Source organism: Coregonus lavaretus (genome assembly GCF_964263955.1).
Source record: "Coregonus lavaretus genome assembly, chromosome: 13".
NCBI classification, from domain to species: domain Eukaryota; kingdom Metazoa; phylum Chordata; class Actinopteri; order Salmoniformes; family Salmonidae; genus Coregonus; species Coregonus lavaretus.
Window position 1 is genome coordinate 15988952 of NC_140000.1, and position 27100 is coordinate 16016051.

The 27100-nt window shown below is 44.9% G+C and overlaps 1 protein-coding gene across 1 annotated transcript; it reads right to left on the reverse strand.

The window, feature by feature from the left end:
• LOC311139909 (centrosomal protein of 162 kDa-like) lies at nucleotides 1-27100 on the reverse strand (the record flags this gene model as incomplete). Its single annotated transcript, XM_084174906.1, has 29 exons — nucleotides 1-542; nucleotides 702-836; nucleotides 1000-1098; nucleotides 1203-1344; nucleotides 6802-7310; nucleotides 7449-7655; nucleotides 9926-10165; nucleotides 10276-10374; nucleotides 10537-10700; nucleotides 10918-11044; nucleotides 11174-11273; nucleotides 12823-12935; nucleotides 13567-13716; nucleotides 14533-14715; nucleotides 15113-15300; nucleotides 16043-16289; nucleotides 16677-16899; nucleotides 17012-17096; nucleotides 17318-17533; nucleotides 17747-17869; nucleotides 20811-20841; nucleotides 21229-21281; nucleotides 21628-21704; nucleotides 22024-22219; nucleotides 22430-22588; nucleotides 23798-24100; nucleotides 26074-26184; nucleotides 26658-26820; nucleotides 27041-27100. 29 exons carry the CDS (start codon nucleotides 27098-27100, stop codon nucleotides 330-332), a joined length of 4716 nt encoding a protein of 1571 aa, XP_084031032.1. The 3' UTR covers nucleotides 1-329.

Consider the following 27100-nt stretch of genomic DNA (forward strand, 5'->3'; position numbering starts at 1 on the left):
ATACAAAAGGTCCTTTATTTTTCTAACACGCATTGAATAACTTAAAATAAATTCCAATGATCAAGTATAAAAATACAAATCTACAAAAATAAATTACCTGATTGTTCAGTACAATGATGGGTTCTCCTAAAGGGTGTGTGAGTTGGCTCTCAATTGCTTACAAATCCGCCCTCTCCTCCCCTTCATCTGCACTGAACAAAAAATACTTAACAGGTGTAAACAATAGTGGAAGCTCATCATTAGGCTGGCTTTCACCTGGTCAATTCTTTCAGATCAGACAAGGTGAGGACAGATTTGTAAGTAATTAGAAAGAGCCTATGTCCCATGGTTCAGGTCCTCCAGGTGAAGGGTACAGCAGAATCCCGGTCTGGAGCAGGGATGACCACTCCCTGTCTCTGTAGTTCTCTCAGGACGTCCAGGATAGAGTCCAGTTCCAGACGGAACACCTCCAGCTCCCGGGTCTTCCCCTGAGCCAGCCTCCTCCAACGCTCCACCTCAGACTGCTGCTCAGCCTCCACCACCAGCCGAGTCTGACCCATCACCTGCAGGATGGCACCGTGGACATATGTGTTAATGTTCAGTGTTTGGTCAGTGTGTGTTATTCAGTGTTCTTTCTGTGGGTGGTGTGTGTATTTACCTGCAGCAGCTCTTTCTTCCTCTGTGTGTGTGTGTGTGTGGGTGGATAGTGTGTGTGTGTTCACCTGCTGGAGCTCTTTCTCCCTCTGAGTGTGTCGTAGCTCCATGCTGTGGATCTTTCTCTCCAGGCTAGTGAAGTGTCTGAGCTCTGGGCTGTGGCACTCCTTGGCCTGCTTCAGCTCCTCCAACAGCTTCGTCAGCTAAAGAAAGCGTTAAAGAGATGAAACAACCATTAATGTTGAGCTATCCCCAGGAAATACTCACCTTGTGTTGTTTCCTTGCTATGACACTTCAAGTACTGTGATAACACTAGTGTGTTGATGAAGTTGAGAAGACGATAAATGTTATCTGAATCATAAGTACCTGGTTCTGTAGGGTGTCCTCCCTCAGCTTGGACACAGCCAGAGCATCCTTGGTCCCCTGCAGTTCCTTCACCTGGTCACGCAAGTGCTGCACCCTGATCTGAAGGTTCATAAAGACACACAAACCTGTTTATCCGTTATACCTGGAAGAACAACACCAATAACTATTAGTTGACATGTGATTGGTCCATTGTGAGCCTTTACCTCCTGCGTGGTCACCTGATTGGTCAGTTCGGCCACTTTAGAGGAGGAGTGGGCGAGGGCGTGGCTGGTAAGCAGGCGCTCCAGCTCCCTTTGATGGTCAGCCCTGAGAGAGGACACCTGGTCTGCTGAATGCTCCTGTACCCTGCAGGACAGGTAGATGCACCATCACATATCATCTAGCATCCTCTAACCCTAAACCTCTGGTGGTCAGTGCTCCAGAGGGGTATACTACAACGCTAGCTAGATTTACTCAGGGTTTTCTAAAGCTAGCCAGCTTTACATTCCTGCACAGGCTTCATCCGTATTACAACGGTGGATATTGCTCAGCCGCCTGCCGCTAACTATCAGTCGTGTAACTGCGCATGCAGTTTAGTAGTTCAAAGAAACTACTACTAAAGGACACCAATAAGAAGAGATTTGCTTGGGCCAAGAAACACGAGCAATGGACATTAGACCGGTGGAAATGTGTCCTTTGGTCTGGAGTCCAAATTGGAGATTTTTGGTTCCAACCGCCGTGTCTTTGTGATATGCGTTGTGGGTGAACGGATGATCTCTGCATGTGTATTTCCCATCGTAAAGCATGCAGGAGGAGGTGTGATGGTGCTTTGCTGGTGACACTGTCTGTGATTTATTTAGAGTTCAAGGCACATTAAACCAGCATGGCTTTCACAGCATTCTACAGCGTTACGCCATCCCGTCTGGTTTGGGCTTAGTGGGATTATCATTTGTTTTTCAACAGGACAATGACCCAACACACCTCCAGGCTGTGTAAGGGCTATTTGACCAAGAAAGAGAGTGATGGAGTGCTGAATCAGATGACCTGGCCTCCACAATCCCTTGACCACAACCCAATTGAGATGGTTTGGGATGAGTCGGACCGCAGAGTGAAGGAAAAGCAGCCAACAAGTGCTCAGCATATGTCGGAACTCCTTCAAGACTGTTGGAAAAGCATTCCAGGTGAAGCTGGTTGAGAGAATGCCAAGAGTGTGCAAAGCTGTCATCAAGGCAAAGGGTGGCCATTTGAAGAATCTCAAATATATTTTGATTTGTTTAACACTTTTTTTCTGTTTACTACATGATTGTGTTATTTCATAGTTTTTAAGTCTTCACTATTATTCTACATTGTAAAAATAAAGAAAAACCCTTCAATGAGTAGGTGTGTCCAAACTTTTGACTGGTAGTGTATGTTAAAGAAAAACACCACTGAACGATTCAGAACATGAATAATCATATGTCTTAGTAAAATGTAATTTATAACATAAGGAAGTGAAATTTCATCACAAAAGCTCTGGGCAGAGTGGGTTTGACACCCTACTACATGTTTTGGCAGAGCCACCTCTCCTCTTTCAATGAGATTACCTGTGATTAGTATGTAGATCCGTGTGCCCAGTCTGTTGACGCATACAGATGTTGGGACAAGGTTCTGCCAACACCAGATGGCCAGGGACGCTGTCTGTGTTCCAAATGGCACCCTATTCCCTTTATTGTGCACTGCTTTGAACAGAACTCTGGTCAAAAGCAGTGTACTACACAGGGAATAGGTTGCAATTTGGGACGCAGAGTAGTCTCACCGCTCTGTATGAAATAATGGAAATCCGTGTGTCACCTTCAGACAGTAACAAGGTTAGTGACTGCCGATCGATCATGTGATCAACCCAATCACCCTATTATGGATCAGATCAATATGTGAATCACTGGCTGGGAGCTACGTCCTCCTCTGCTACATAGGCTGAGATCCAAATGCCACCCAATTCCCTATATAGTGCACTACTTTTGACCAGATCCCTATGGGTAGTGCACTTTATAGGGAATAGTGTGGCATTTGGGACACATGCATAAAGTAGGTCATCATGGAGGATAGTCCTCCCATCATCACCCTTCACACAGCCCATCAGTCATCCTTCATCCCAGCCATAATCAGACCGTTTATTAGACAGGTAGTAGTATGGCGAGAGAGATTTCCTCCCTCTCTGGGGTGGGGACAGATGTGGTTCAGTACCAGCCCAACCACCCCTGACCTTTACCAGCACCTGGCGGGGGAGACAGGGGGAGGTGGGGGGGAGACAGTTTGTGGTTCTTTTAGGTATTTTGGGGTTGTTTTGGGTACCTGTTTGTGGTTGTGTTGGGTTCTTTAGTGTAGGGCTGGCACAATTACCATATTACCGGCTGGGCATTCGTGCGGTTGAGCCCATTTCTGCACTTATAACAACGTGAGGAAACTTTGTTGCGCCTTGCTGAAACAAGGAAGGTGTTGTAGCAAACGAGTACATATACAAAAGGTGCAGGCAAGATGCAGCAGAGGCACACAGAAATATAATCTATGGCAGCACATGCAGTCAGGAGCAGAGACATTTTTTTATAATTGCATACAGAAAAAGGTATATATATTTTTTTTGCTATTCCAACGGTTATTACGGACACTGCGGTCATTTGGCTGGCCAATTAATGCCCTACTTTTGGGTACCGGTTTGTGGTTGTTTTGGGTACTTTTGGGGTGATTAGTAGGACCCTTTTAGAAGGGGCGTCTTTATTTTATTACTTATTGTTAATGCCGTCTTTGGTGTGTTTATCAATGCACAAGCACCTTTTTTCCCCACTCCTATTGATAAAATAATTGTATTACCAATGTTTTACTGTGCATGAAGTTTCAAATGCATTCTGTTATTAATAAATGTGTAATGTGATAGGCATTTTAAACACAAAAAACAATAATTAAATATGTTATCCTCAAATGAAGGGATGATGACGTAATCTTTGCGAGAGGGAGAGAATCTGAATTCATTGGTCCTCAACTCGTGGCTCAGACACTTCATTCAGGATAAATGGAGTCGGCCATGAGTTAGCCTGCCCTGGAGCAGGGTAGTTGTGAAGGATTCGTTGCCAAAGAAATGTACCTGGCTAAAAGGTGAGACACTTTCATACTACAGGTTATCCTGAGTTGAATTCAGAGTTCACCAAAGTTAACTCGCTAACTCCTCAAACCAGGTACGTAGTATATGGCTCTGGACCCTGTAGGACAGGTAGACACATGATACACCATCACATATCATCTAACCCTAATCCTCTGGTGGTCATCACACCAGAGGACTTATTTACAACATTACGTATGTACAGCATATACCACAAAACATAAAGCATATACCACAAAACATACTCCACACAAAAGTTGGCATTTACAAAAACTAAACTTGACGTGAGAAACTGCTTACCTCCTCGCAAACTTTAGACCATGCGTACGCACAATTTCTAGTGGTTGAAGTAATGCATTGCAATGAGGCGAGTAGTATTTTATGCAAATAAGGGATATAATGACACGCTATTTCATTAAAAAAAAACTTTTTAAAAACTGGAAAGTATAATAACAACATGCAAAAACATTTCATCACATTTGCCAATGCAATTTCTTTTAGAAACCGCTTTGGGCTAATTCCAACAGTTCCAAATTATATGGAAAATAAGGGTGTTATTGTCACCATAATAGGTGAATGACTGGCGTTTTCCAGGTGGAGTTATAATGCTCGTTCACAATGCGTTCAGTTTTAGGATGGGTCTGATTTATAACGGGAAGCATGCGTATGTATGACGTATGCCAAGTTTATGAATCTCAATATTTGCATATGTATGCATTCTTTTCAGAAATGGCTTACGCAGATATTTAATGCGAAATTAACGCAACGTTTATAAATGAGGCCCCTGGACCTCGGAGGTAGTAAAGACCACCACATGGTTGCATATTACATTACATACCAGTGGAGGCTGGTGTGACTTTAAAAATCGGAGGACATGTTCAATGTAATGGCTGGATGAATGGGACGGCATCAAATGCATGTCTAGGGTGTAGGGATTAGAGGTCTATTTGGTATTGAGAACCATGTTGACATCTCTCTGAGTGCCTGAGTGTGTCGCAATTATCTTTATAAATTACCACCAGCCTCGGATTAGAGAGCCATTTCTGGGAGTTTATTTTTTGTGCATTAGCGTGGGCTGCAGTTTGCAGCAGGGCTGCCAGAGAAAAACAGCTAACCAGGTGCAGGGCTTGACATTAACTTTTTACTTGTCCAAAAGCTTAGGTCACTTGTCCCCCACAACAACAAAACAATCTGTAACACCATTTCTTACTTCATTATATGATGCAAGGAACCACTATCTTTTTTACCATAGAGAATCAGACAAAAATGTAGGCTACACTCTGCCTATTGGCTTCTTTGCATATTCAAGCCCGTCTCAAAATACAACACTGCCCCTTTAAGGCTCTCCTGGAGGACAGTTGGCCACTCTTGTTAGCCTATGAAATATTGCAACATCACAATTACAACCAAATTATTTTTATGTCTTCATAAAATAATTCCAGCCAGTGCTCGAAATTAAGGGCGTCCCATCGTCCCTGGGACGATAAAAAAGGTATTCAAAACAGACTCTGGGACAGCTCTGGGAAGATAGATCCAAAATTCATACAACCGCTGCACATACAATTTTAAAAAGCAATGAGGCTGATGAAACAGATCAGACTGTTTAGTTTAAAATGTTGATAACGTTTTTTTTCTTCATATTATAAGCTCAACAACGCGCACATGGCTGTAAACTACACAGGAATATTCCAAAATGTAATTTAGATGGAAAACAGTTCTCAAAAGTTCACTGCATGCGTGAGCGGTTTCAGGTGACTAGGATTATGCCTTTGGCTGCTGGACAATAAAAAAACATTTATATGAAAAACAAAGGAACATGAGAAAAATGCTGGTTTGAAATGGCATATTAAGTGTTTATAAAATAATACCCTCAACATTTCTATGTATTTTGGCTAGGCTAGGCTACTTTGAAACAAGGTAAAACATGCTTCATAAAACGTCCAGGTTTTAAACAATTAAGTTTATGGTTAAATAGTTTCAAAAGGCTGACCGCCTCCACTCAGATTCAAGGTGGGTGATGAGTGGTGCACAACAGACACTGTCCTTCACTATATGCTCGTGACCATTTGATCTGAACGAACTGTGGCTTGAGTATGTCGACAGAATCAAGCCTTTAGACGCTAATGTTAATCATCCTTCATTATATTTGTCAAACAAGACTGCCGTTTAGCCTATATTTATGTAATGAAATGTCTCATTAAAGTTTGGCTACATTTAATGGTACCTCCCTCATGTCAGCATTGGTTTGGACATGAGGCTGTAGCCAATATGCATATCACCTACACTTTGGCTTTTTTATTTATGTACATGAAAAATAGATTGGAATAATATTCTAATGTTGGCCTCTCTGATCCAATTCTGTTCGGAGAAATTGTTTGACATTGTGATGTGTGATTTCTTACTTACTCAAATCTATTTTCTTATTTTCCGACATAAAACATTAAATAAAAAAACTTGGCCCGGACAAGAGGAAGAGTATTAATGTTGAGCCCTGAGGTGGAATATGAATTCAGGCTGCTGTTATGGGCAGTAAGTTTCCTCCATACAGACAGTGTTTGTACACATCATTGTGAAAAAGCCTTACAGAAGTTCTATCAATGAACAATGTTCAGGCACCTGCATAACCACTGAACTATTGGAGTCCTTTGTACTGAAATAAAGCATTCAAAATGAGTGTGTGTCTTACATACCTGCGTAGCTGGGCCTGGGCCTGTGTGGCTGCAGCCTGCAGTACCACCCTCTCCTTGTCCCTCTGCAGCTCCAGCTGCTCTAGACGCAGCCTTAACACCTCGCTCTCCTGCAGCACCTCTGAGATATGGCTCCCAGAGAACGCTGTGGGCTGGTAGTCCTTCTCATCCTGAGTGGGAGGGAAGGTTGCGGTCTCTACCCCTCGTCCCACCGTGCCTCCCCTCTCCCTTGGGGTAGCCACCACCACCACCATGGGTCCTTTGGATCCGGTCGCCTGCCGTCTGGCCTCGCCAGGCCCAACACGGCCCTCCGATCTGGGGCCAGGGCCACACAGCATGGTCTTCCTCTCCCTCTGGAGTCTCTCCACGGTGCGGCTCAGCTCCTGGACGCTGCGGGTCTTGGCTGACAGCTCCTGGTTGAGTCTCTCTATCCGGACCCCCAGGGCCGTCTCTGTTTGGCGCTGGTGGCGGGACGGGCTGCGCTGGGGGGCTCTCTCTGGCTCGTTGGTAGACTGATCAATTTATTTGATTAAAATACACATACACCTGCTCCAGGTAACATGACATACATTTAAAACAATTATCCAGGATGAATTATTAAGGCTTATTTCCAAAGTGGTGCTCTTAGGTGGGCTAACAAGAAGGCCTACCTGTGCCTGTTGTGTGAGCTGCTCCTGTAGGGAGTGGACCTCAGCCTGTAGGGTTTTCTCTCTACTCTGATGGTTCTCCTTCAGGTGCTCCAGTTCCTGCTGCAGGGAGCAGACCTGGGCCTGCCAGACCCCAGGAGACCCGGTCTGGTCCTGGTGTTTCTGGGATAACCGCTGCTCCAGACTACTGATCTGCTGCTCATACTGGAGCTACACACACACACACACACACACACACACACACACACACACACACACACACACACACAATGTAAGTGAGTCTACTTCTATATTTAAGGGAATTATTTCCATTCATACAATTTATTCATCTCACAACACATTTTCTGAAAAATAAAAAGCTTTTTCCAGTGCAGTGTTGGTCTTATGAACCATTACATTAAGACTAATGACATCATACATTTGGAAATGATAACACATTTTACATTTACATTTTAGTCATTTAGCAGACGCTCTTATCCAGAGCGACTTACAGTTAGTGAGTGCATACATAATTTTTTATACTGGCCCCCCATGGGAATCAAACCCACATCCCTGGCGTTGCAAACGCCATGCTCTACCAACTGAGCTACATCCCTGCCGGTCATTCCCTCCCCTACCCTGGACGACGATGAGCCAATTGTGCGCCGCCCCATGGGTCTCCCGGTCGCGGCCGGCTACGACAGAGCCTGGATTCGAACCAGGATCTCTAGTGGCACAGCTAGCACTGCGATGCAGTGCCTTAGACCACTGCGCCACTCGCACACATATTATACAGAGGAGGAGGGAGTGAATCATTGACATCCTCAAGGTCTCCATCGTGAGCTTCTAACAGAACTTTCAATTCAAGTGTTGTGTTGTACAAGGCTGTTGGAACTTGCCCTCTCTAACCCCTCTCTAAAAAGACATGTGAAGAGTAATGAGTCATCACCATGTTCTCATATTTCCTTTTTGTGAGAGAGGACTTTCAGTGAGTGTTTTGTGTTGAGGATGAACATCTTCAAGTAGTTCTAAGAGGCAATTTGAGTCATCTGTTGTGTGTGAGGCCATTTTGTGTGTGTGTGGACACCGTTACGTGTATGAGACCGTTGTGGCAATGTGTGGAAGCTGTTGTGTTTACAGCAAGGCCATGTACACTACCAGGTCATCTGATGCAGCACTCCATCACTCTCTTTCTTGGTCAAATAGCCCTTACACAGCCTGGAGGTGTGTTGGGTCATTGTCCTGTTGAAAAACAAATGATAGTCCCACTAAGCCCAAACCAGACGGGATGGCGTATTGCTGTAGAATGCTGTGGTAGCCATGCTGGTTAAGTGTGCCTTGAATTCTAAATAAATCACAGACAATGTCACCAGCAAAGCACCCCCACACCATCACACCTCCTCCTCCATGCTTTACGGTGGGAAATACACATGCAGAGATCATCCGTTCACCCACACCGCATCTCACAAAGACACGGCAGTTGGAACCAAAAATCTCCAATTTGGACTCCAGACCAAAGAACACATTTCCACCGGTCTAATGTCCATTGCTCGTGTTTCTTGGCCCAAGCAGGTCTCTTCTTCTTATTGGTGTCCTTTAGTAGTGGTTTCTTTGCAGCAATTCGACCATGAAGGCCTGATTCACACAGTCCCCTCTGAACAGTTGATGTTGAGATGTGTCTGTTACTTGAACTCTGTGAATAATTTATTTGGGCTGCAATTTCTGAGGCTGGTAACTCTAATGAACGTATCCTCTGCAGCAGAGGTAACTCTGGGTCTTCCATTCCTGTGGCGATCCTCATGAGAGCCAGTTTCATCATAGCGCTTGATGGTTTTTGAAACTGCACTTGAAGAAACTTTCAAAGTTCTTGACATTTTCTGGATTGACTGACCTTCATGTCTTAAAGTAATGATGGACTGTCGTTTCTCCTTGCTTATTTGAGCTGTTCTTGCCATAATATGGACTTTGTCTTTTACCAAATAGGGCTATCTTCTGTATACCACCCCTACCTTGTCACAACACAACTGATTGGCTCAAACGCATTAAGAAGGAAAGAAATTCCACAAATTAACTTTTAACAAGGCACACCTGTTAACTGAAATGCATTCCAGGTGACTACCTCATGAAGCTGGTTGAGAGAATGCCAAGAGTGTGCAAAGCTGTCATTAGGCAAAGGGTGGCTATTTGAAGAATCTCAAATATAAAATATATTTTGATCTGTTTAACACTTTTGTTTACTACATGATTCCATATGTGTTATTTCATAGTTTTGTTGTCTTTACTATTATTCTACAATGTAGAAAATAGTAAAAAGAAAAGAAAAACCCTGGAATGAGTAGGTGTGTCCAAACTTTTGACTGGTACTGTATGTCAGAGTAAGTCATCATAAGCATGTGTAGAGAGTTAATTGGTACAGGACTGTGAGGCCTAGTGACAGGGAATGGGAACACAGGGTTGTATGAGTACATAACAGTGCCACACAGCTGAGAGTATGAACAGACCTTAATCCGCTGGTACTGCTGTTCCATGGCTCGGAGGCTGCGTTTGGCCTCGTCGTCACGGCTCTCTAGCTCCGCCTCCAGCCTCTGGATGCGCCGCTCCAATAGGGCCCTGGTCTGAGTGGGCGGGGAGCTCTTGGCCCCTCCATCCTCATCCACTGCAGGTGCGTTGACTGCAGCGTAGATGAGCGCTGTGAGGGAGTTCGGGTTCCTATGTCTGAGAATCTTCTCCATCTCCTTCACCTGGGAGAGAGGGGGAGGATAAATATTAGTCATGAGAGAAAGGAGAGGTATGCCGTTAATCAGGGATAGGTGCACGCACGCACACAGGAAATATTTCTCAACTGATTCACCTGTCGTTCTAGGTCCTGTATCCTCTTAGCGTCTCCAGCTCTCTCTTTAGACTTATTCTGATTGGCTCTCTTCCCCACCTCCATCTTCAGCTTTTCCACCTGATTGGAGGAACAAACTTTTCATTCAAAATACTGACCTACAGGAAATGACAGTAATACAATACACACTCTCAAATAAGGTCAAGTAAGTCTAACCTACTGTGCGAGTTGGTCTTACCTGGTCTGTGAGTTGGTCCTACCTGGTCTGTGAGTTGGTCCTACCTGCTCTGCGAGTTGGTGTGTTTCTGCGGTGGCAGCCCTCAGTCTGGCAGAGTCTCTGTCCAGCAGCTCCTGGTTCTCAGCGTACCACTGGAGCCTCTTCTTCAGAACACACACCTCCTCCTTATGCCTGTCCTCTGCCACCCGCAGCTCAAAGCTCTTATCCTCTGTCAGAGACAAGGACAATACAGACCACAGCATGTCACAGAGCTCCACTTGACTGTCAACCACAACATTTACATTTTAGTCATTTAAAACAACAATGGGATGTTTTAATGGAGGTTTAAACCACGTCTGTAAACAGGGAATATTTCATTGTCTTTTGGGAGTAGAAACAAGAGATTTGACTGCACACTCAAGCCTCCATGTCTCACACACACTAACCTGAGGTGTAGACCACCTGTGCTTTGACCAGGTCTCTCTCTTTCCTCATCATTTGAAGGTCCACCTCCAGGGCCTGTTTCTCCTGCTTCAGCCTGTGGGTCTCCTCCACCAGTCTCTGTTCAGTCCTCTACACATACACACGGTCAAAGGTGAGACTGGTCCTTCCCTTTTAAGATGAGTTGATTGATTAATCTCCAAAGCATCATCTAGGCCTTCCTTTTAGAGGTGGTTGTGTGACGTGACTCTGAACACTCACCTGTGCTGCCTGCATCTGGCCCAACAGCTGTGCGATGCGCTGAATATGGTCCACACAGCCTACATTTCCTACAGTCCTTGACGAGTTGCTCATCTGCTCCCTGGGCATAAATAAGTGTCAGTGTTAACATTCAATGACGTGGATAGGTACGTGTGTGTGTGCGTACGTACAGTTGAAGTCGGAGGTTTACATACACCTTAGCCAAATACATTTAAACTCAGTTTTTCACAATTCCTGACATTTAATCCTAGTAAAAATTCCCTGTCTTAGGTCAGTTAGGATCACCACTTTATTTTAAGAATGTGAAATGTCAGAATAATAGTAGAGAGAATGATTTATTTCAGCTTTTATCACATTCCCAGTGGGTCAGAAGTTCACATACACTCAATTAGTATTTGGTAGCATTGCCTTTAAATTGTTTAACTTGGGTCAAAGATTTCAGGTAGCCTTCCACAAGCTTCCCACAATAAGTTGGGTGAATTTTGGCCCATTCCTCCTGACAGAGCTGGTGTAACTGAGTCAGGTTTGTACGCCTCCTTGCTCGCACACATCTTTTCAGTTCTGCCCACAAATATTCTATAGGATTGAGGTCAGGTCTTTGTGATGGCCACTCCAATACCTTGACTTTGTTGTCCTTAAGCCATTTTGCCACAACTTTGGAAGTATGCTTGTCCATTTGGAAGACCCATTTGCGACCAAGCTTTAACTTCCTGACTGATGTCTTGAGATGTTGCTTCAATATATCCACATAATTTTCCTTCCTCATGATGCCATCTATTTTGTGAAGAGCACCAGTCCCTCCTGCAGCAAAGCACCCCCACAGCATGATGCTGCCACCCCGTGCTTCACGGTTAGGATGGTGTTCTTCGGCTTGCAAGGCACCCCCTTTTTCCTCCAAACATAACGATGGTCATTATGGCCAAACAGTTCTATTTTTGTTTCATCAGACCAGAGGACATTTCTCCAAAAAGTAAGATCTTTGTCCCCATGTGCAGTTGCAAACCGTAGTCTGGCTTTTTTATGGCGTTTTTGGAGCAGTGGCTTCTTCCTTGCTGAGCGGCCTTTCAAGTTATGTCGATATAGGACTCGTTTTACTGTGGATATAGATACTTTTGTACCCGTTTCCTCCAGCATCTTCACAAGGTCCTTTGCTGTTGTTCTGGGATTGATTCGCACTTTTCGCACCAAACTACGTTCATCTCTAGGAGACAGAACGTGTCTCCTTCCTGAGCGGTATGACGTCTGTGTGGTCCCATGGTGTTTATACTTGCGTACCAGAGTTTGAAGGTAGGCCTTGAAATAGATCCACAGGGACACCTCCAATTGACTCAAATGATGTCAATTAGCCTATCAGAAGCTTCTAAAGCCATGACATCATTTTCTGGAATTTTCCAAGCTGTTTAAAAGGCACAGTCAACTTAGTGTATGTAAACTTCTGACCCACTGGAATTGTGATACAGTGAAATAATCTGTCTGTAAACAATTGTTGGAAAAATTACTTGTGTCATGCACAAAGTAGATGTCCTAACCGACTTGCCAAAACTATAGTTTGTTAACAAGACATTTGTGGAGTTGTTGAAAAACGAGTTTTAATGACTCCAACCTAAGTGTATGTAGACTTCCGACTTCAACTGTATGTGTCAACTCACTTGGTAAAGGCCAGTTCGTTTAGCAGCCTCTGGTTCTCTGTGAACATGGCCTCTTCATTGAGTTTACCCTGAGCCTGAAGAGCCTTCATCTGCAGGTATAACTTCTCATTCTCCTGTTACACACACACGCCGCAAGCAAGGAGAGAGAGAATCACATTAAGTGCCTCAACTATGGGCCCATCTGGGTAAATTGTTTGATCAGAAATACCTGTTCTACGCATTTAGGCGACATAAAATAAAACTAGAAAGGAATATGATTAGAAGCTGTGAAATGAGGAAATGCATTCACCATGCCTAATTAAGAACTGCTACAGTTCCACCTTGGTGGTGTGTATGTAGCCACTGATTCTAGGAGCTCAGCTGTAGGCACTGTGATTATGAGAGGTTATCAGACAGTGTTTATGTCATATCTCTAAGCTGCTCACAATCTGGAGGAAAAAAGGCTAACTGTGCTGCCTAACACAAACCCACACACCCTCCAGGAATTAAGTCAGTGAACAGAGGAATTCCATTCATTACCCTGAACAGTGGCCTGTCTATAACCTCCAGTCTCAGAGACTCTGGGTAATTGGGATGGATTCAAAGGCAATGAGTCACCCACAGCCTGGCGCTGAACAAATGCAGTACAATTAAGTCTTCTTTCCTTAAAACACAGACTGGAAGAGAAAAGACCCAGAGAGACGGCCAAACAATCACAGACAAATAGAGCTGAGTAGACAGAGACAAACAGACATGTGTACAGACCTGCTGGTATCCCTGGATGATGGTCTCCTGTTCCTTCACCTCTTTCTCAATCAGTCTGAGTTTGTCCTCAGTGAGGGGGTCCGAGGGCTCGTCCAGACCCAGACCCCACCGGCCCTTCTTCCTGCTGTTGGCTTCCTCTGCACTGTGCAGCTGAAACACAGGGGACAAGATGCACATTACATTTACATTACATTTTAGTCATTTAGCAGACGCTCTTATCCAGAGCGACTTACAGTTAGTGAATACATTATTATTATTATTTTTTTTTTTATACTGGCCCCCGGTGGGAAACGAACCCACAACCCTGGCGTTGCAAACGCCATGCTCTATCAACTGAGCTACATCCCTGCCGGCCATTCCCTCCCCTACCCTGGACGACGCTGGGCCAATTGTGCGCCGCCCATGAGTCTCCCGGTCACGGCCGGCTGCGACAGAGCCTGGATCCGAACCAGGATCTCTAGTGGCACAGTTAGCACTGCGATGCAGTGCCTTAGACCACTGCGCCACTCAGGAGTCACAAATAACACATCACAAATAACACATGAGTGATGTCTGCATCTACTACAGTTGGAGCTCATTTAACTGGCCTTCAGTGGATGGCAGAGATGTCTTAGATAACATGCTATTGTTTAATGGGATGCTTTATTTTTCTCCTGTATCAGCTGGGTCCTTCACAACTGCTTTATTCAATGGCTTGAATAACAGTATTACAAAATTCACACACAAAGCAGCTAAATAAAATGAGCATTGCTAGTGCCATAGCAACAAGAGTGCTGACGTAGGGGTTTTAAACTGTTCCGACAGTCAATGAGAACATATTATTTTCTGTTACAACAGAAAGATGTAGGAAGCCACAGGTGACCAAACAGATGGAACTATGCTACTATGCTCTTTACAGACATTACTGTCCATGTGAATGTAATTGTGTGTGTGTGTGTGTGTGCCTGTGTGTGTGACTCAGTCTACCTTGCTCTGCAGGAGGTAGTTCTCCTGTCTCAGTGAGCTGAGCTCTGTGTCATGCTGCAGCAGTAGTTCTTCCTCTCTGGTGTGGAGCTCTCTCTCCCTCTGGGCTAGCTGTAGTCTCAGCCTTGACACTAGGGGGCTCTCCTCCACCTCCCCAGCCCTGCCCTCCTCCTCCCTGGGCTCACTCTGACAGACAGAGGGGTAACATGGTTAGTCTTTATACTGGATACTTGCTAGCGCTTGAATGTGTTTTGAAGGCCATAATATTGGCTTGATCCTTAATTGCAAAAATAGAAACATAGAATACAAAGAAATGTGACTGCTATAGTCATCCAGGTATGGACACACACTACATAAGATCTGAACTGAAATGAGTCAGACTTATAACAGAGCAAGAAGCAATCAGCTAAGTTGGACGACCCATAAAAGTATAAGTCACACCCCTATCGTATGACCAGGTGAATGGAGAAACACTGCATACTTATCTGAAAAGAAATTCCAGCACACTGATGTACAAACTTGATGCGCCACAGACTGAAAAACTACTCCAGTATGTTGACTTACTTCCTCTTCCAGTACTTACCTTCCTCTCTGATGGACGCTCAGTCTCCTGAGTCTGGCTGGCTTCCTGCTGACCTTTGGTTTCCCAAGAGACAGTGTGACTGGTATCCTGGCGACCTCTCGTCTCCATCTGATGTTGCTGCTGGAGGAAGGCAGCGAAGGACTGGACCCCCGCCACCATTTCACTGCTCACCCTCAGACCACCAAAGTCTGGACCTAAAGAACAACCACACATCAACATTTAGCTAACATTAAGGCAGCGAAGGACTGGACACCCACCACCAGCTCACCATCAGACCACCACAGTCTGGACCTGGTAGTAGTACAACCACACAGCAACATCAGTCTGGATCAGGAGTACAACCACACAGCAACATTAGTCTGGATCAGGAGTACAACCACACAGCAACATTCGTCTGGATCAGGAGTACAACCACACAGCAACATTAGTCTGGATCAGGAGTACAACCACACAGCAACATTAGTCTGGATCAGGAGTACAACCACACAGCAACATTAGTCTGGATCAGGAGTACAACCACACAGCAACATTAGTCTGGATCAGGAGTACAACCACACAGCAACATTAGTCTGGATCAGGAGTACAACCACACAGCAACATTAGTCTGGATCAGGAGTACAACCATACAGCAACATTAGTCTGGATCAGGAGTACAACCATACAGCAACATTAGTCTGGATCAGGAGTACAACCATACAGCAACATTAGTCTGGATCAGGAGTACAACCACACAGCAACATGTGGCAAATGTTAGTGTTATGTATTATACTAGACTACTGTTATGTGCTATACTACTTAGATATAGTTCTAGCTCTGATACAACAGATCTTTAGTTGTGTGTCTGCCAAACACACAAGTGTGTCACTGTAAGCACGCTTACACTACACATACTAGCTTTGGTCAGTGTGTGAGGAGTTCCTTTTCTCCTACCTTTATCTCTCTCTGAGAGGATGGGGCTGAGGCGCTGGTATGTTGCCTGGCTGAGAGGCTTCCTCTGGGTTAGAGGAGAGGGGGGCTTGGCTGCAGCCCCAGGTCTGGTAGGACCAGATTGACTAGCTCCAGAGGTCCTGGTGGCCACGGCTGTTGGTTTACTCTCCCCTCTACCTCTACCAGGGGCAACATAAGGCTTCCTCAACGAGGATGTGAAGGGACCAGCTACCGTAGAGCGTCCAGGAACCTATGCAAAATATGTTATTGTCAATGTCAATATACAAATCATTGCCATGTCACCGTCTACATTGTACATGATAATCACCTTTGATGCAAATTAAATCACATTTTATTGATCACATACACATATTTAGCAGATGTTATTGCGGGTGTAGCGAAATGCTTGTGTTCCTAGCTCCAACAGTGCAGTAGTATCTAACAATTCACAACAATACACAAATCTAAAAGTAGAAGAATGGAATTAAGAAATATATAAATATTTGGACGAGATTGTCGGAGCAATGGCTACGTAATGTGGAAACACAGTTCTGGCAGGTGTGAAAGCCTGAATCAGTGTGGTCATGTATGGTAGGGTTTAGTGCTTATTAACAAGGGCTCCGTTTCCGTCCCTCACCTGCTGGCGTCTTTTGGCTTTGCTGGGTTGAGTGGAGGTCAGGTCAAGGGAGGAGCTGTCCTGATCCTGCATCATCAGCCTCTGTACCTCCTCTCTGATGCTTCTGGGACGGGGGCCTGGGGAGGCCAGAGGAGTGTCTGGCTCTGCTGAGCATCTTGGGCTTGACTCATGGAATCTTTGGCTTAAGGACTGGCCAGTCTTCTCTGGGCTGAGCTGGGTCCCACTGTGAACATACAGCTCATGTTAACGTCTTTCCACTCCATTCTGTACCTTCCAGCCAGTGTCTGTTGTCCTTCCCTCCTAAAGCCCTGTGTGACAGACAGCTGTAGACTCACCTGGCAGGCTGCAGAGTGAAGCCTCTGGTGTCGTCCATACTGTCTGGTCGGATGGGACGCATCAGCTCCTCTGCAGTGGGCAGCTCTGAGAAAACATATCGAAGTCAATCAATCAATCAGACATTCAAGTCCATTTGTAACACCTCAACAATATATCAACACTATCTAACAACTTAAAATATACCATCTTGTCAGATATGAATATGCATGGACATGTGTGGATCTGCAGTTAGAATATGCTCTTCAATCAAAACTATGTACTTGACAGGTTCACCACAGACATATCAGTGTTTGAGACTGACCAACCTGACTCTGTGGTGGAGACTGGTGGTAGTAGTGTTCCTCTGGAGAGCTCAGGTACAGAGGGAGAGACAGGAACAGGACTGCTCCTCCTTCTCCTCTCCCTCCTGACTGGTGATGAAGGGTGGTGATGGTCTGAGTCCTCCAGAGAGCCACTGATCTGTCTGTAGGCCTCCTGTAGAGCCTCCATCTCACTGGCCCCACTCTGTCCATACGACTGGGCTACACAGACCAGACAGGAACACCACCAAGTTCACGATCATCCGCCATCACCAAACTGACACAGATGGACCCTATTGCTTGTCAACCTAACCAATACATTCAAATCCACATAAGTGGCTAGGGGTTATTTCTGGAAAGGGCCAAAGTCATCTCTGTTCCCACCATGTTTAGATAGTTACATCTAATAGGACCTGAATGATAGCCTGGTCTCACCTGGTAGTGCCGTCTCTATGGACTCCTCTGCTCCCTGGTTCCTCCCTGGTTCCTCGTTGGTGTCACTGTCCGCTCCAGGGGGCAGGAGTCCACCGGTCGAGTCCAGTGAATCATGGAGGGACACTTACACCAGGAAATGATGTGATCAGGACAAATAGAATATTGATTTTAAGGGTAGGTCAGTTTCAATACTGTATGAATAGAGGATGGTGTCATAAAAGCAGGAAACTATTCATCAGGAAATATCACATCACTGTGAAACAGGGGTACTGTTAGAGGAACCAGAGACACTGTATAGACATACTGTGTACACAACACACACTAGTGTTGTCATGATACCATGTTTAGTATCACGATACTCTATACCATCACGATACTCAATACCAAAACGATTCCACAGCAAAAGAAGAAGGCGTATTAGCCAAAGTCACAGAAAACTAAATTTGGTAAAATCAAGATGAAGTAATAAGAGTGTGTGCATGTATTGAGTTATTGAGCTTGTTTTAGCTGATTTCATGGGGCTACAGATGAAAAACTATCTGTTTCCCTTCCATTTGGGACTTATTTTATTGTACTGATCAACAACATTCACATAGAAGAAGCAATCTCTTCTTTTATAAAAGTGTGGGCTGTCTCTTTTAAGACCCATGATGTCATTCACACAAACATTCAGTTTGAGGCTCTATGGAAAGGCATTTGGGTCTGTGTGTCAAAAAAATTGACGTGTATCTTTTTTGACATGCAAAGACCCAAACGGTGTTCCATAAGGCTCGAGCAAAGATGATCTTGACTGGGAGAGACGTGAGGCGTGAATTAATCAAGTTTTGGGGGAGAATCAGCAATATTTTCATATCACAAACAAGGTACTAGGGTAGTGAATTGATAATAGCTTCAGCTGTAAGCTAGCAAGGCATGTTAGCCTACAAAGCTGAAAGCTACTGGTATCTTCTTGCATTGTAAAGTGTTGTAGCCTGTAATGGACATTATTTTTGTAACAGTAATGAACAGTTTCAACATTGACATGCCGTGTTGCATTATTTAAGTGTTAACTTCTGTGCAGCATAAGTGCAGTGATTCCTTAGGACAGGCTAGCAATGAGTAAGAGGAGCAGGCACAGTGCTCTCGCGCTACAAGGGAACATCGGCTATGCTGATAGACACAGACTTGATCCCCTTTCAAATCAGTAGACGACGTGAGTACCAAAAGTAACAATAATTCTAGTACCGAACCGCTTTTCCATGTTCTAGTATCAAAAAAGTACAGAAGTTTCGTATACCGTGCAACACTAACACACACACTAAAGACTTGCCCCCCAATTCCCCTTTCCCCAGAACACATGTTAATATTGGACTATATTCTTCCTTCCTATACAATTATGCTAAAATGAACTCAGCAAAAAAAGAAATGTCCCCTTTTCAGGACCCTGTCTTTCAAAGATAATTAGTAAAAATCCAAATAACTTCACAGATCTTCATTGTAAAGGGTTTAAACACTGTTTCCCATGCTTGTTCAATGAACCATAAACAATTAATGAACATGCACCTGTGGAACGGTCGTTAAGGCACTAACAGCTTACAGACGGTAGGCAATTAAGGTCACAGTTATGAAAACTTAGGACACTAAAGAGGCCTTTCTACTGAACACCAAAAGAAAGATGCCCAGGGTCCCTGCTCATCTGCGTGAACGTGCCTTAGGCATGCTGCAAGGAGGCATGAGGACTGCAGATGTGGCCAGGGCAATAAATTGCAATGTCCGTACTGTGAGACGCCTAAGACAGCGCTACAGGGAAACAGGACGGACAGCTGATCGTCCTCGCAGTGGCAGACCACGTGTAACAACACCTGCACAGGATCGGTACATTCGAACATCACACCTGCGGGACAGGTACAGGATGGCAACAACTGCCCGAGTTACACCAGGAACGCACAATCCCTCCATCAGTGTTCAGACTGTACGCAATAGGCTGAGAGGCTGGACTGAGGGCTTGTAGGCCTGTTGTAAGGCAGGTCCACACCAGACATCACGGGCAACAACGTTGCCTATGGGCACAAACCCACCGTCGCTGGACCAGAAAGGACTGGCAAAAAGTGCTCTTCACTGACTAGTCGCGGTTTTGACTCACCAGGGGTGATGGTCGGATTCGCGTTTATCGTTGAAGGAATGAGCGTTACACCAAAGCCTGTACTCGGGAGCGGGTTCGATTTGGAGGTGGAGGGTCCGTCATGGTCTGGGGCGGTGTGTCACAGCATCATCGGACTGAGCTTGTTGTCATTGCAGGCAATCTCAACGCTGTGCGTTACAGGGAAGACATCCTCCTCCCTCATGTGGTACACTTCCTGCAGGCTCATCCTGACATGACCCTCCAGCATGACAATGCCACCAACCATACTGCTCGTTCTGTGCGTGATTTCCTGCAAGACAGGAATGTCAGTGTTCTGCCATGGCCAGCGAAGAGCCCGGATCTCAATCCCATTGAGCACGTCTGGGACCTGTTGGATCGGAGGGTGAGGGCTACGGCCATTCCCCCCAGAAATGTCCAGGAACTTGCAGGTGCCTTAGTGGAATAGTGGGGTAACATCTCACAGCAAGAACTGGCAAATCTGGTGCAGTCCATGAGGAGGAGATGCACTGCAGTACTTCATTCAGCTGGTAACCACACCAGATACTGACTGTTACTTTTGATTTTGACCCGTCCTTTGTTCAGGGACACATTATTCCATTTCTGTTAGTCACATGTCTGTGGAATTTGTTCAGTTTATGTCTCAGTTGTTGAATCTTGTTATGTTCATACAAATATTTACACGTTTGCTGAAAATAAACACAGTTGACAGTGAGAGGACGTTTCTTTATTCTATTCTACTGAGCCATTTACTTTATGTTTGTATTCTTCTATTTTATTATTGCTGTTGCATTGTCGAGAAGGAAACTGCAAGTAAACATTTCTTTGGACGGTATACCATGTGTATGCCGTACATACGGCTAATAAAACTTGAAACACATACTTGTGCTGACTTAAAAACCCACTCTGACCCAGAAAAGAAAAATGGATGTTTGTTTATAATACCTTTGGTGAGCATGGCAGCCATTTTAGGCTTCTAAAAGAAAGAGAGAGAAGAAACAAGATGAGCAAAACAGAAGAGCCATGCAGTCAGTCGCCCACCACATACACAGCCAATCACAGCACACTCCCCATTAAAAGACCCCTTCTTCTCACTCTACCTCTTGAGAGAGAGCTGGGATAACTGCTGAATGCCTTGCCTTTATTCACTGTGGCTTTTGTAACCCAGAGTGATTAGCATGTGAGCAGCACAAACAACTCCTGCTTACAACTTATCATGGGGCAATTCTACATGCCGCAATTACAATCAACTTTCGGTTTAAACCTCTAGTTCAAAGCACGCCCTTACAAAGAGTTATTAGAACTAAACGACTGCATTTTCAAACCAGACTTGCAAAAAACCCAGTCTCACCCAATTTCTCACCTCCTCAATGACCTCATCTTCAAAGTCCTCATCCTCGCTGTAGCGGGGGGAGGCTGCAGCAGGCACAGACAGAATGACAGATTCACTGATGAGCTCGAGTCATGCAGATGAGGTATGTGCAAATACTTGTCTGACAGAGTGCCACTGTAAATGACAACAGACCTGGGTTCAAATAGGATTTGTTTCCTTTCAAATCCTTTAACAGCAATTGATTGAGCTTGCCTGTTGCAACTGAACCAACGGAATCATCCCAAAAGCGCAAACCCCCTCCCAACTTCAAAGTATTTGAAAGAAAACAAAACCTATTGAACCAAGCAAGGTTTGGAGTAGTGTGAGCATAGAGATCCTATTAAATTACTATTATAATTCCTAATTCTATGTGTGCATCATCTCTCCTACCTGGGGAGAGTCTGTCAGACTCCATAGCTCTCTCCTCCTCTCTCTGATAGACCCCCGCCACAGCCACCTCTGCTTTCCTGGAGAAACAGCAGAACAAGTGTCATTCACAGATCACACACTGGGAGTGACAGTAATTATCTTACCCAGCCACTGTCTGCAACACTGAGGGTCTCCTTGGGACAACCCCAGCAGTGGCTTCAAAAGGCAGCTACAGCTAGGCCTGGGGCGACTCGGAGTGTCATGCTCCTGAGTGAAGGCGCCCCTAGGTACAGATCTAGGATCAGCTTGTCTTCACCAAGTCCTAACCTTAACCATTCGAAGGGGAAATGCAAAACCAACCTGAGACCAGTGTGTAGAGACCACATCCCCTTTAGCTCCATTGAGTGTCATATATACCTGAGGGTGGTAGCAGTGTTGGAGGCGGTGGTGGAATCCAGGTCTTTGTTGAGTCTGGAGTAGTCTATGGTGGAGGACGCACCTCCCTCCAGGTGGGCAAAGAAGCGGGCCTTCTCCTCTTCCTCCTCCAGGGTGTCCATGCCCAGACCTAGACCCACCGCAGCGTTCTGACCTGGTCCGGACGCCATCACAGAGTCTGGGTAGACACAATCACGGGCAGACACAGACATACACATTTCAACCCTTGCTATTTTCACACAGAGGTTTTCAAAGAGCTTAAAGCAAAATAGTTTTTAGCTGGCACGTACAGCTGCTTTCATGTCACTACCCTGTCAGGTTAGCATTGGATTGAGATACTCTCTATGATCACCAGATCTATCTATCCATCTCTCCAGAGCAGACTAACCCTCAGGCTCCAGACTGTCTCTGCTGAAGATGACAGGCTCTGCCCCCTCCTCCTCCTCCGAACCCTTCTCTCCTCCCTGAGGCTGCAGCTCCTCTTCCTCCTCCTGGATGGGCTGGGATCTCCTCAGAGACTTACAGAACTTCTCAGATCCCAGCAATCCTGGAAAAACAGAAAAATATTGGAGCGTTCAATTCAGGTAATTCCAGGAAACAGAAATTGCTCTTGCTTTAGGCTACTTCCTGAATTTAAAAAAAAAAGAGCTCAAAAAGGAGTTCATCCATCCGGACACCAAGCTGTCAGTATTCCAGATAGTATTTGAAACCCAGCTATGGAAATTAAGCTCATTAGCTCTGTGTTTTATCATTCACAGGACATTGACTTCCTGGGGTATACAGGCCTGCAGAGCCCCTCAAAGGCCATGCGGTCCATTTAAGTGGAGAACAGTACACACAGAAAAGAGAAGACAGAACAGTAGAGCTAACTTTGATATCAGCTCCACAACCACTTGCTGTCAGTCTACTGAAGGGAGGTTACTGTAGAAAAGTCCCATATCCTCATAAATACTAAAATGGTCTTGCAGTAAAAATAGCTGTCAAGATAAAAAGGTAGAAAAAAACTTTTCCTAAGTTAGTCTCACCATGGCAAAACAGGCCTAACTTTTCAATTTCAGCACTGAATGATCATCATGACATTTACAGAAGTGAAAATAAGCACTGGTTACAGTAAAAAAACAAGAGCTAATCTATCAGGCTCTCCAGAGTTAGACTAGTAAAAGCAGTTGGGAGTAATTTTACTAGTGGGAAAATATGCCCAAATGAACCACTAACACTAATGGTAAAATAGTCTGCTAGAAGCACAGAATCAAAGCTCGCCTCGACACACTGAATTGTCTGACGGTGAAAGAACATGACCGGATTTAGCACCAGTAACCATAACAACTGCCCTTGAGGTCCAGAAAGTTCTTTATTTTTTCCAATGCTATGCTTTTATGGTCACTGTTTATTTACACCACTCCATTACCAGAGGAAAACAAAAGAACTAAATGTGAAAAGAAGTGAAAAGGAGACAAAGACAGTAAACAGTATGTTTTAAATCCAGGTTTCACTCTAAAATCATGGTTCATCATGGTTTCAGTCATTCAAACATTGATTTCCACCTTTCTAATGTGGATACGGGTCTGGGAAGTGTGGCAACACGAGACTACAGTCATACTGATGTTGAATATTCACCTCTAGCCTCTACTTTCTAGTCTACCAGGGTAGCAGGTTTGGAGCTGTCTCTAGCTACTATCATTATACTATACTAGTCTAACTACTAGTCTACCAGGGTTTTGGGGATTTGTCTCTAGTCTAGCTACTACCACTTTACCATCTTCACGGCCCTGTGAGTCACTATCACTGCTGTGACTGTCCACTGGTGTGTCACAGAGGGAGGTACTCCCCTCAGGACTCCTCTCTCCTGATGCATTATGGGAGCTCTCATTCGTGGGGGGGCTCCCCTGGCTGGCAGAGTGGGAGGAGTCGTGTTCTGGGCTGTTATTTTCCGGCCCCGCGGCAACGTGAGAAGAAGCATCCTGATTGGCTCTTTGGATCTTGTCCAGCTGACTGAGCCTATCCAGAGCTTTGCTGCGAGGCTTGGGGGTGGGCCTAGTGGGGGCTTCCACTGTGACAGCTAACCAATAAGCAGCATGAAGTAGGAAGATAAGAGGGTAGATAAAGATGAGAAAGGAATCATGTTCTGTACACACAAATAAAAGGAACTCAGGGAAAGGGACACCCTCAAAGAGTACATGCATGGTTAGGTGGGCAAAAGGACAGAACTACTAAATGTGAGCTAGAAATATTTAAGGGTTAGCTTGGAGGAAGAGAAGATCTAAGGTTAAAAAATTTACAGTGGGGAAAAAAGGTATTTAGTCAGCCACCAATTGTGCAAGTTCTCCCACTTAAAAAGATGAGAGAGGCCTGTAATTTTCATCATAGGTACACGTCAACTATGACAGACAAATTGAGAATTTTTTTCTCCAGAAAATCACATTGTAGGATTTTTAATGAATTTATTTGCAAATTATGGTGGAAAATAAGTATTTGGTCACCTACAAACAAGCAAGATTTCTGGCTCTCACAGACCTGTAACTTCTTCTTTAAGAGGCTCCTCTGTCCTCCACTCGTTACCTGTATTAATGGCACCTGTTTGAACTTGTTATCAGTATAAAAGACACCTGTCCACAACCTCAAACAGTCACACTCCAAACTCCACTATGGCCAAGACCAAAGAGCTGTCAAAGGACACAAGAAACAAAATTGTAGACCTGCACCAGGCTGGGAAGACTGAATCTGCAATAGGTAAGCAGCTTGGTTTGAAGAAATCAATTGTGGGAGCAATTATTAGGAAATGGAAGACATACAAGACCACTGATAATCTCCCTTGATCTGGGGCTCCATGCAAGATCTCACCCCGTGGGGTCAAAATGATCACAAGAACAGTGAGCAAAAATCCCAGAACCACACGGGGGGACCTAGTGAATGACCTGCAGAGAGCTGGGACCAAAGTAACAAAGCCTACCATCAGTAACACACTACGCCGCCAGGGACTCAAATCCTGCAGTGCCAGACGTGTCCCCCTGCTTAAGCCAGTACATGTCCAGGCCCGTCTGAAGTTTGCTAGAGTGCATTTGGATGATCCAGAAGAGGATAGGGAGAATCTCATATGAAACCAAAATATAACTTTTTGGTAAAAACTCAACTCGTCGTGTTTGGAGGACAAATAATGCTGAGTTGCATCCAAAGAACACCATACCTACTGTGAAGCATGGGGGTGGAAACATCATGCTTTGGGGCTGTTTTTCTGCAAAGGGACCAGGACGACTGATCCGTGTAAAGGAAAGAATGAATGGGGCCATGTATCGTGAGATTTTGAGTGAAAACCTCCTTCCATCAGCAAGGGCATTGAAGATGAAACGTGGCTGGGTCTTTCAGCATGACATTGATCCCAAACACACCGCCCGGGCAACGAAGGAGTGGCTTCGTAAGAAGCATTTCAAGGTCCTGGAGTGGCCTAGCCAGTCTCCAGATCTCAACCCCATAGAAAATCATTGGAGGGAGTTGAAAGTCCGTGTTGCCCAGCGACAGCCCCAAAACATCACTGCTCTAGAGGAGATCTGCATGGAGGAATGGGCCAAAATACCAGCAACAGTGTGTGAAAACCTTGTGAAGACTTACAGAAAACGTTTGACCTGTGCCATTGCCAACAAAGGGTATATAACAAAGTATTGAGAAACTTTTGTTATTGACCAAATACTTATTTTCCACCATAATTTGCAAATAAATTCATTAAAAATCCTACAATGTGATTTTTTGGATTTTTTCTTCTCATTTTGTCTGTCAGAGTTGATGTGTACCTATGATGAAAATTACAGGCCTCTCATCTTTTTAAGTGGGAGAACTTGCACAACTGGTGGCTGACTAAATACTTTTTTTCCCCACTGTACATATATATAGCTAAGGAGAGAGTAGAGGGCAGGACTAAAGATAATGAGAGAAAGTGAAGGTTGGAAGCATGTCACCGCACTAACACCAATGATGAGGAGACAATGTGCTATTGAGTGGCCCTAAGGAACTAGGGGGTTACAGTAGTGATTCCTATACCCTGAGGGGGGCTTCTCATTGGGCTGCTCTCACTCTCGTCCTCCTGAGTTTTCACCACAGCCTGGTGCTGGGGCTTTTTGGGTTTAGTGAACCTGTGTTTTGCAGCCTCTGCTGGGGACAGGTGGAAGGAAAGAGGAGATGAAAGAGAAAGGAGAGAAGGTGGGAGACAGACAGCTAGAGAACAGGACTGATATACAAATGAGTCATGAAGAGTCGACTGATGTAAACCAATCGAAGATGAACTCATGAAAGGAGTCAAACCATCATTATCAGGGGAGTAGCAGCAGGGAACAGGTTATGATGGACATGTTATGATGGTGAAATTAAATGCAACAGATGTTCCAGGAATAACAGAGCAGATGATGAGAAATCAGCACAGAGTCACAGTGTCCCTCTAAATATATTTTAACCTGACAGCAGGTCATGAAACACACAACCACAAAGACACACACACACACACACACACACACACAGAGAAAGAACCAAAATGACAAGCAAAAACACACACAGAATCCTAACTGAACTGAAGCCTATCAAAGCATTGTGGGTAGCACATCAACCTACACATCCCTGGCTTTGCTTACCTCTGCCAGGTGTCTCTTCGCTGTCCTCCTCCTCCTGCCACCATGGCACAGGGGCAGCTGATGTCTTCTTTGGTGGTAGTTTCTGAGAGGCTCTGCCCAGGCTGTCCAGAACACTGGAGCGCTTAGCAGTGCCACCCAAATCCACTGAGTCATCTGAGACAGACTGAACACAAGTCAATGGTGACTAGGTTAAAGTAGCCATCTAGCTAGTTGGTTGAGTGAATACATAGTAGTATGGACACAGATGAAAGGGCTGATTATCAGTATCTTTGGTGTGGATATAAAGAAGGGCAGTCATTAGTGAGTAACTTTAGCTATAGATATGAAAACCAAGAATAGCAGACACAGTGCTGCTATCGTGTCTGCAGTAACGTTAAACTTACCTCTTTCAAAAACTGCTCGAACTGTTCATCAAGCTCATCTTTCGTCAGTCGATGTGCCAT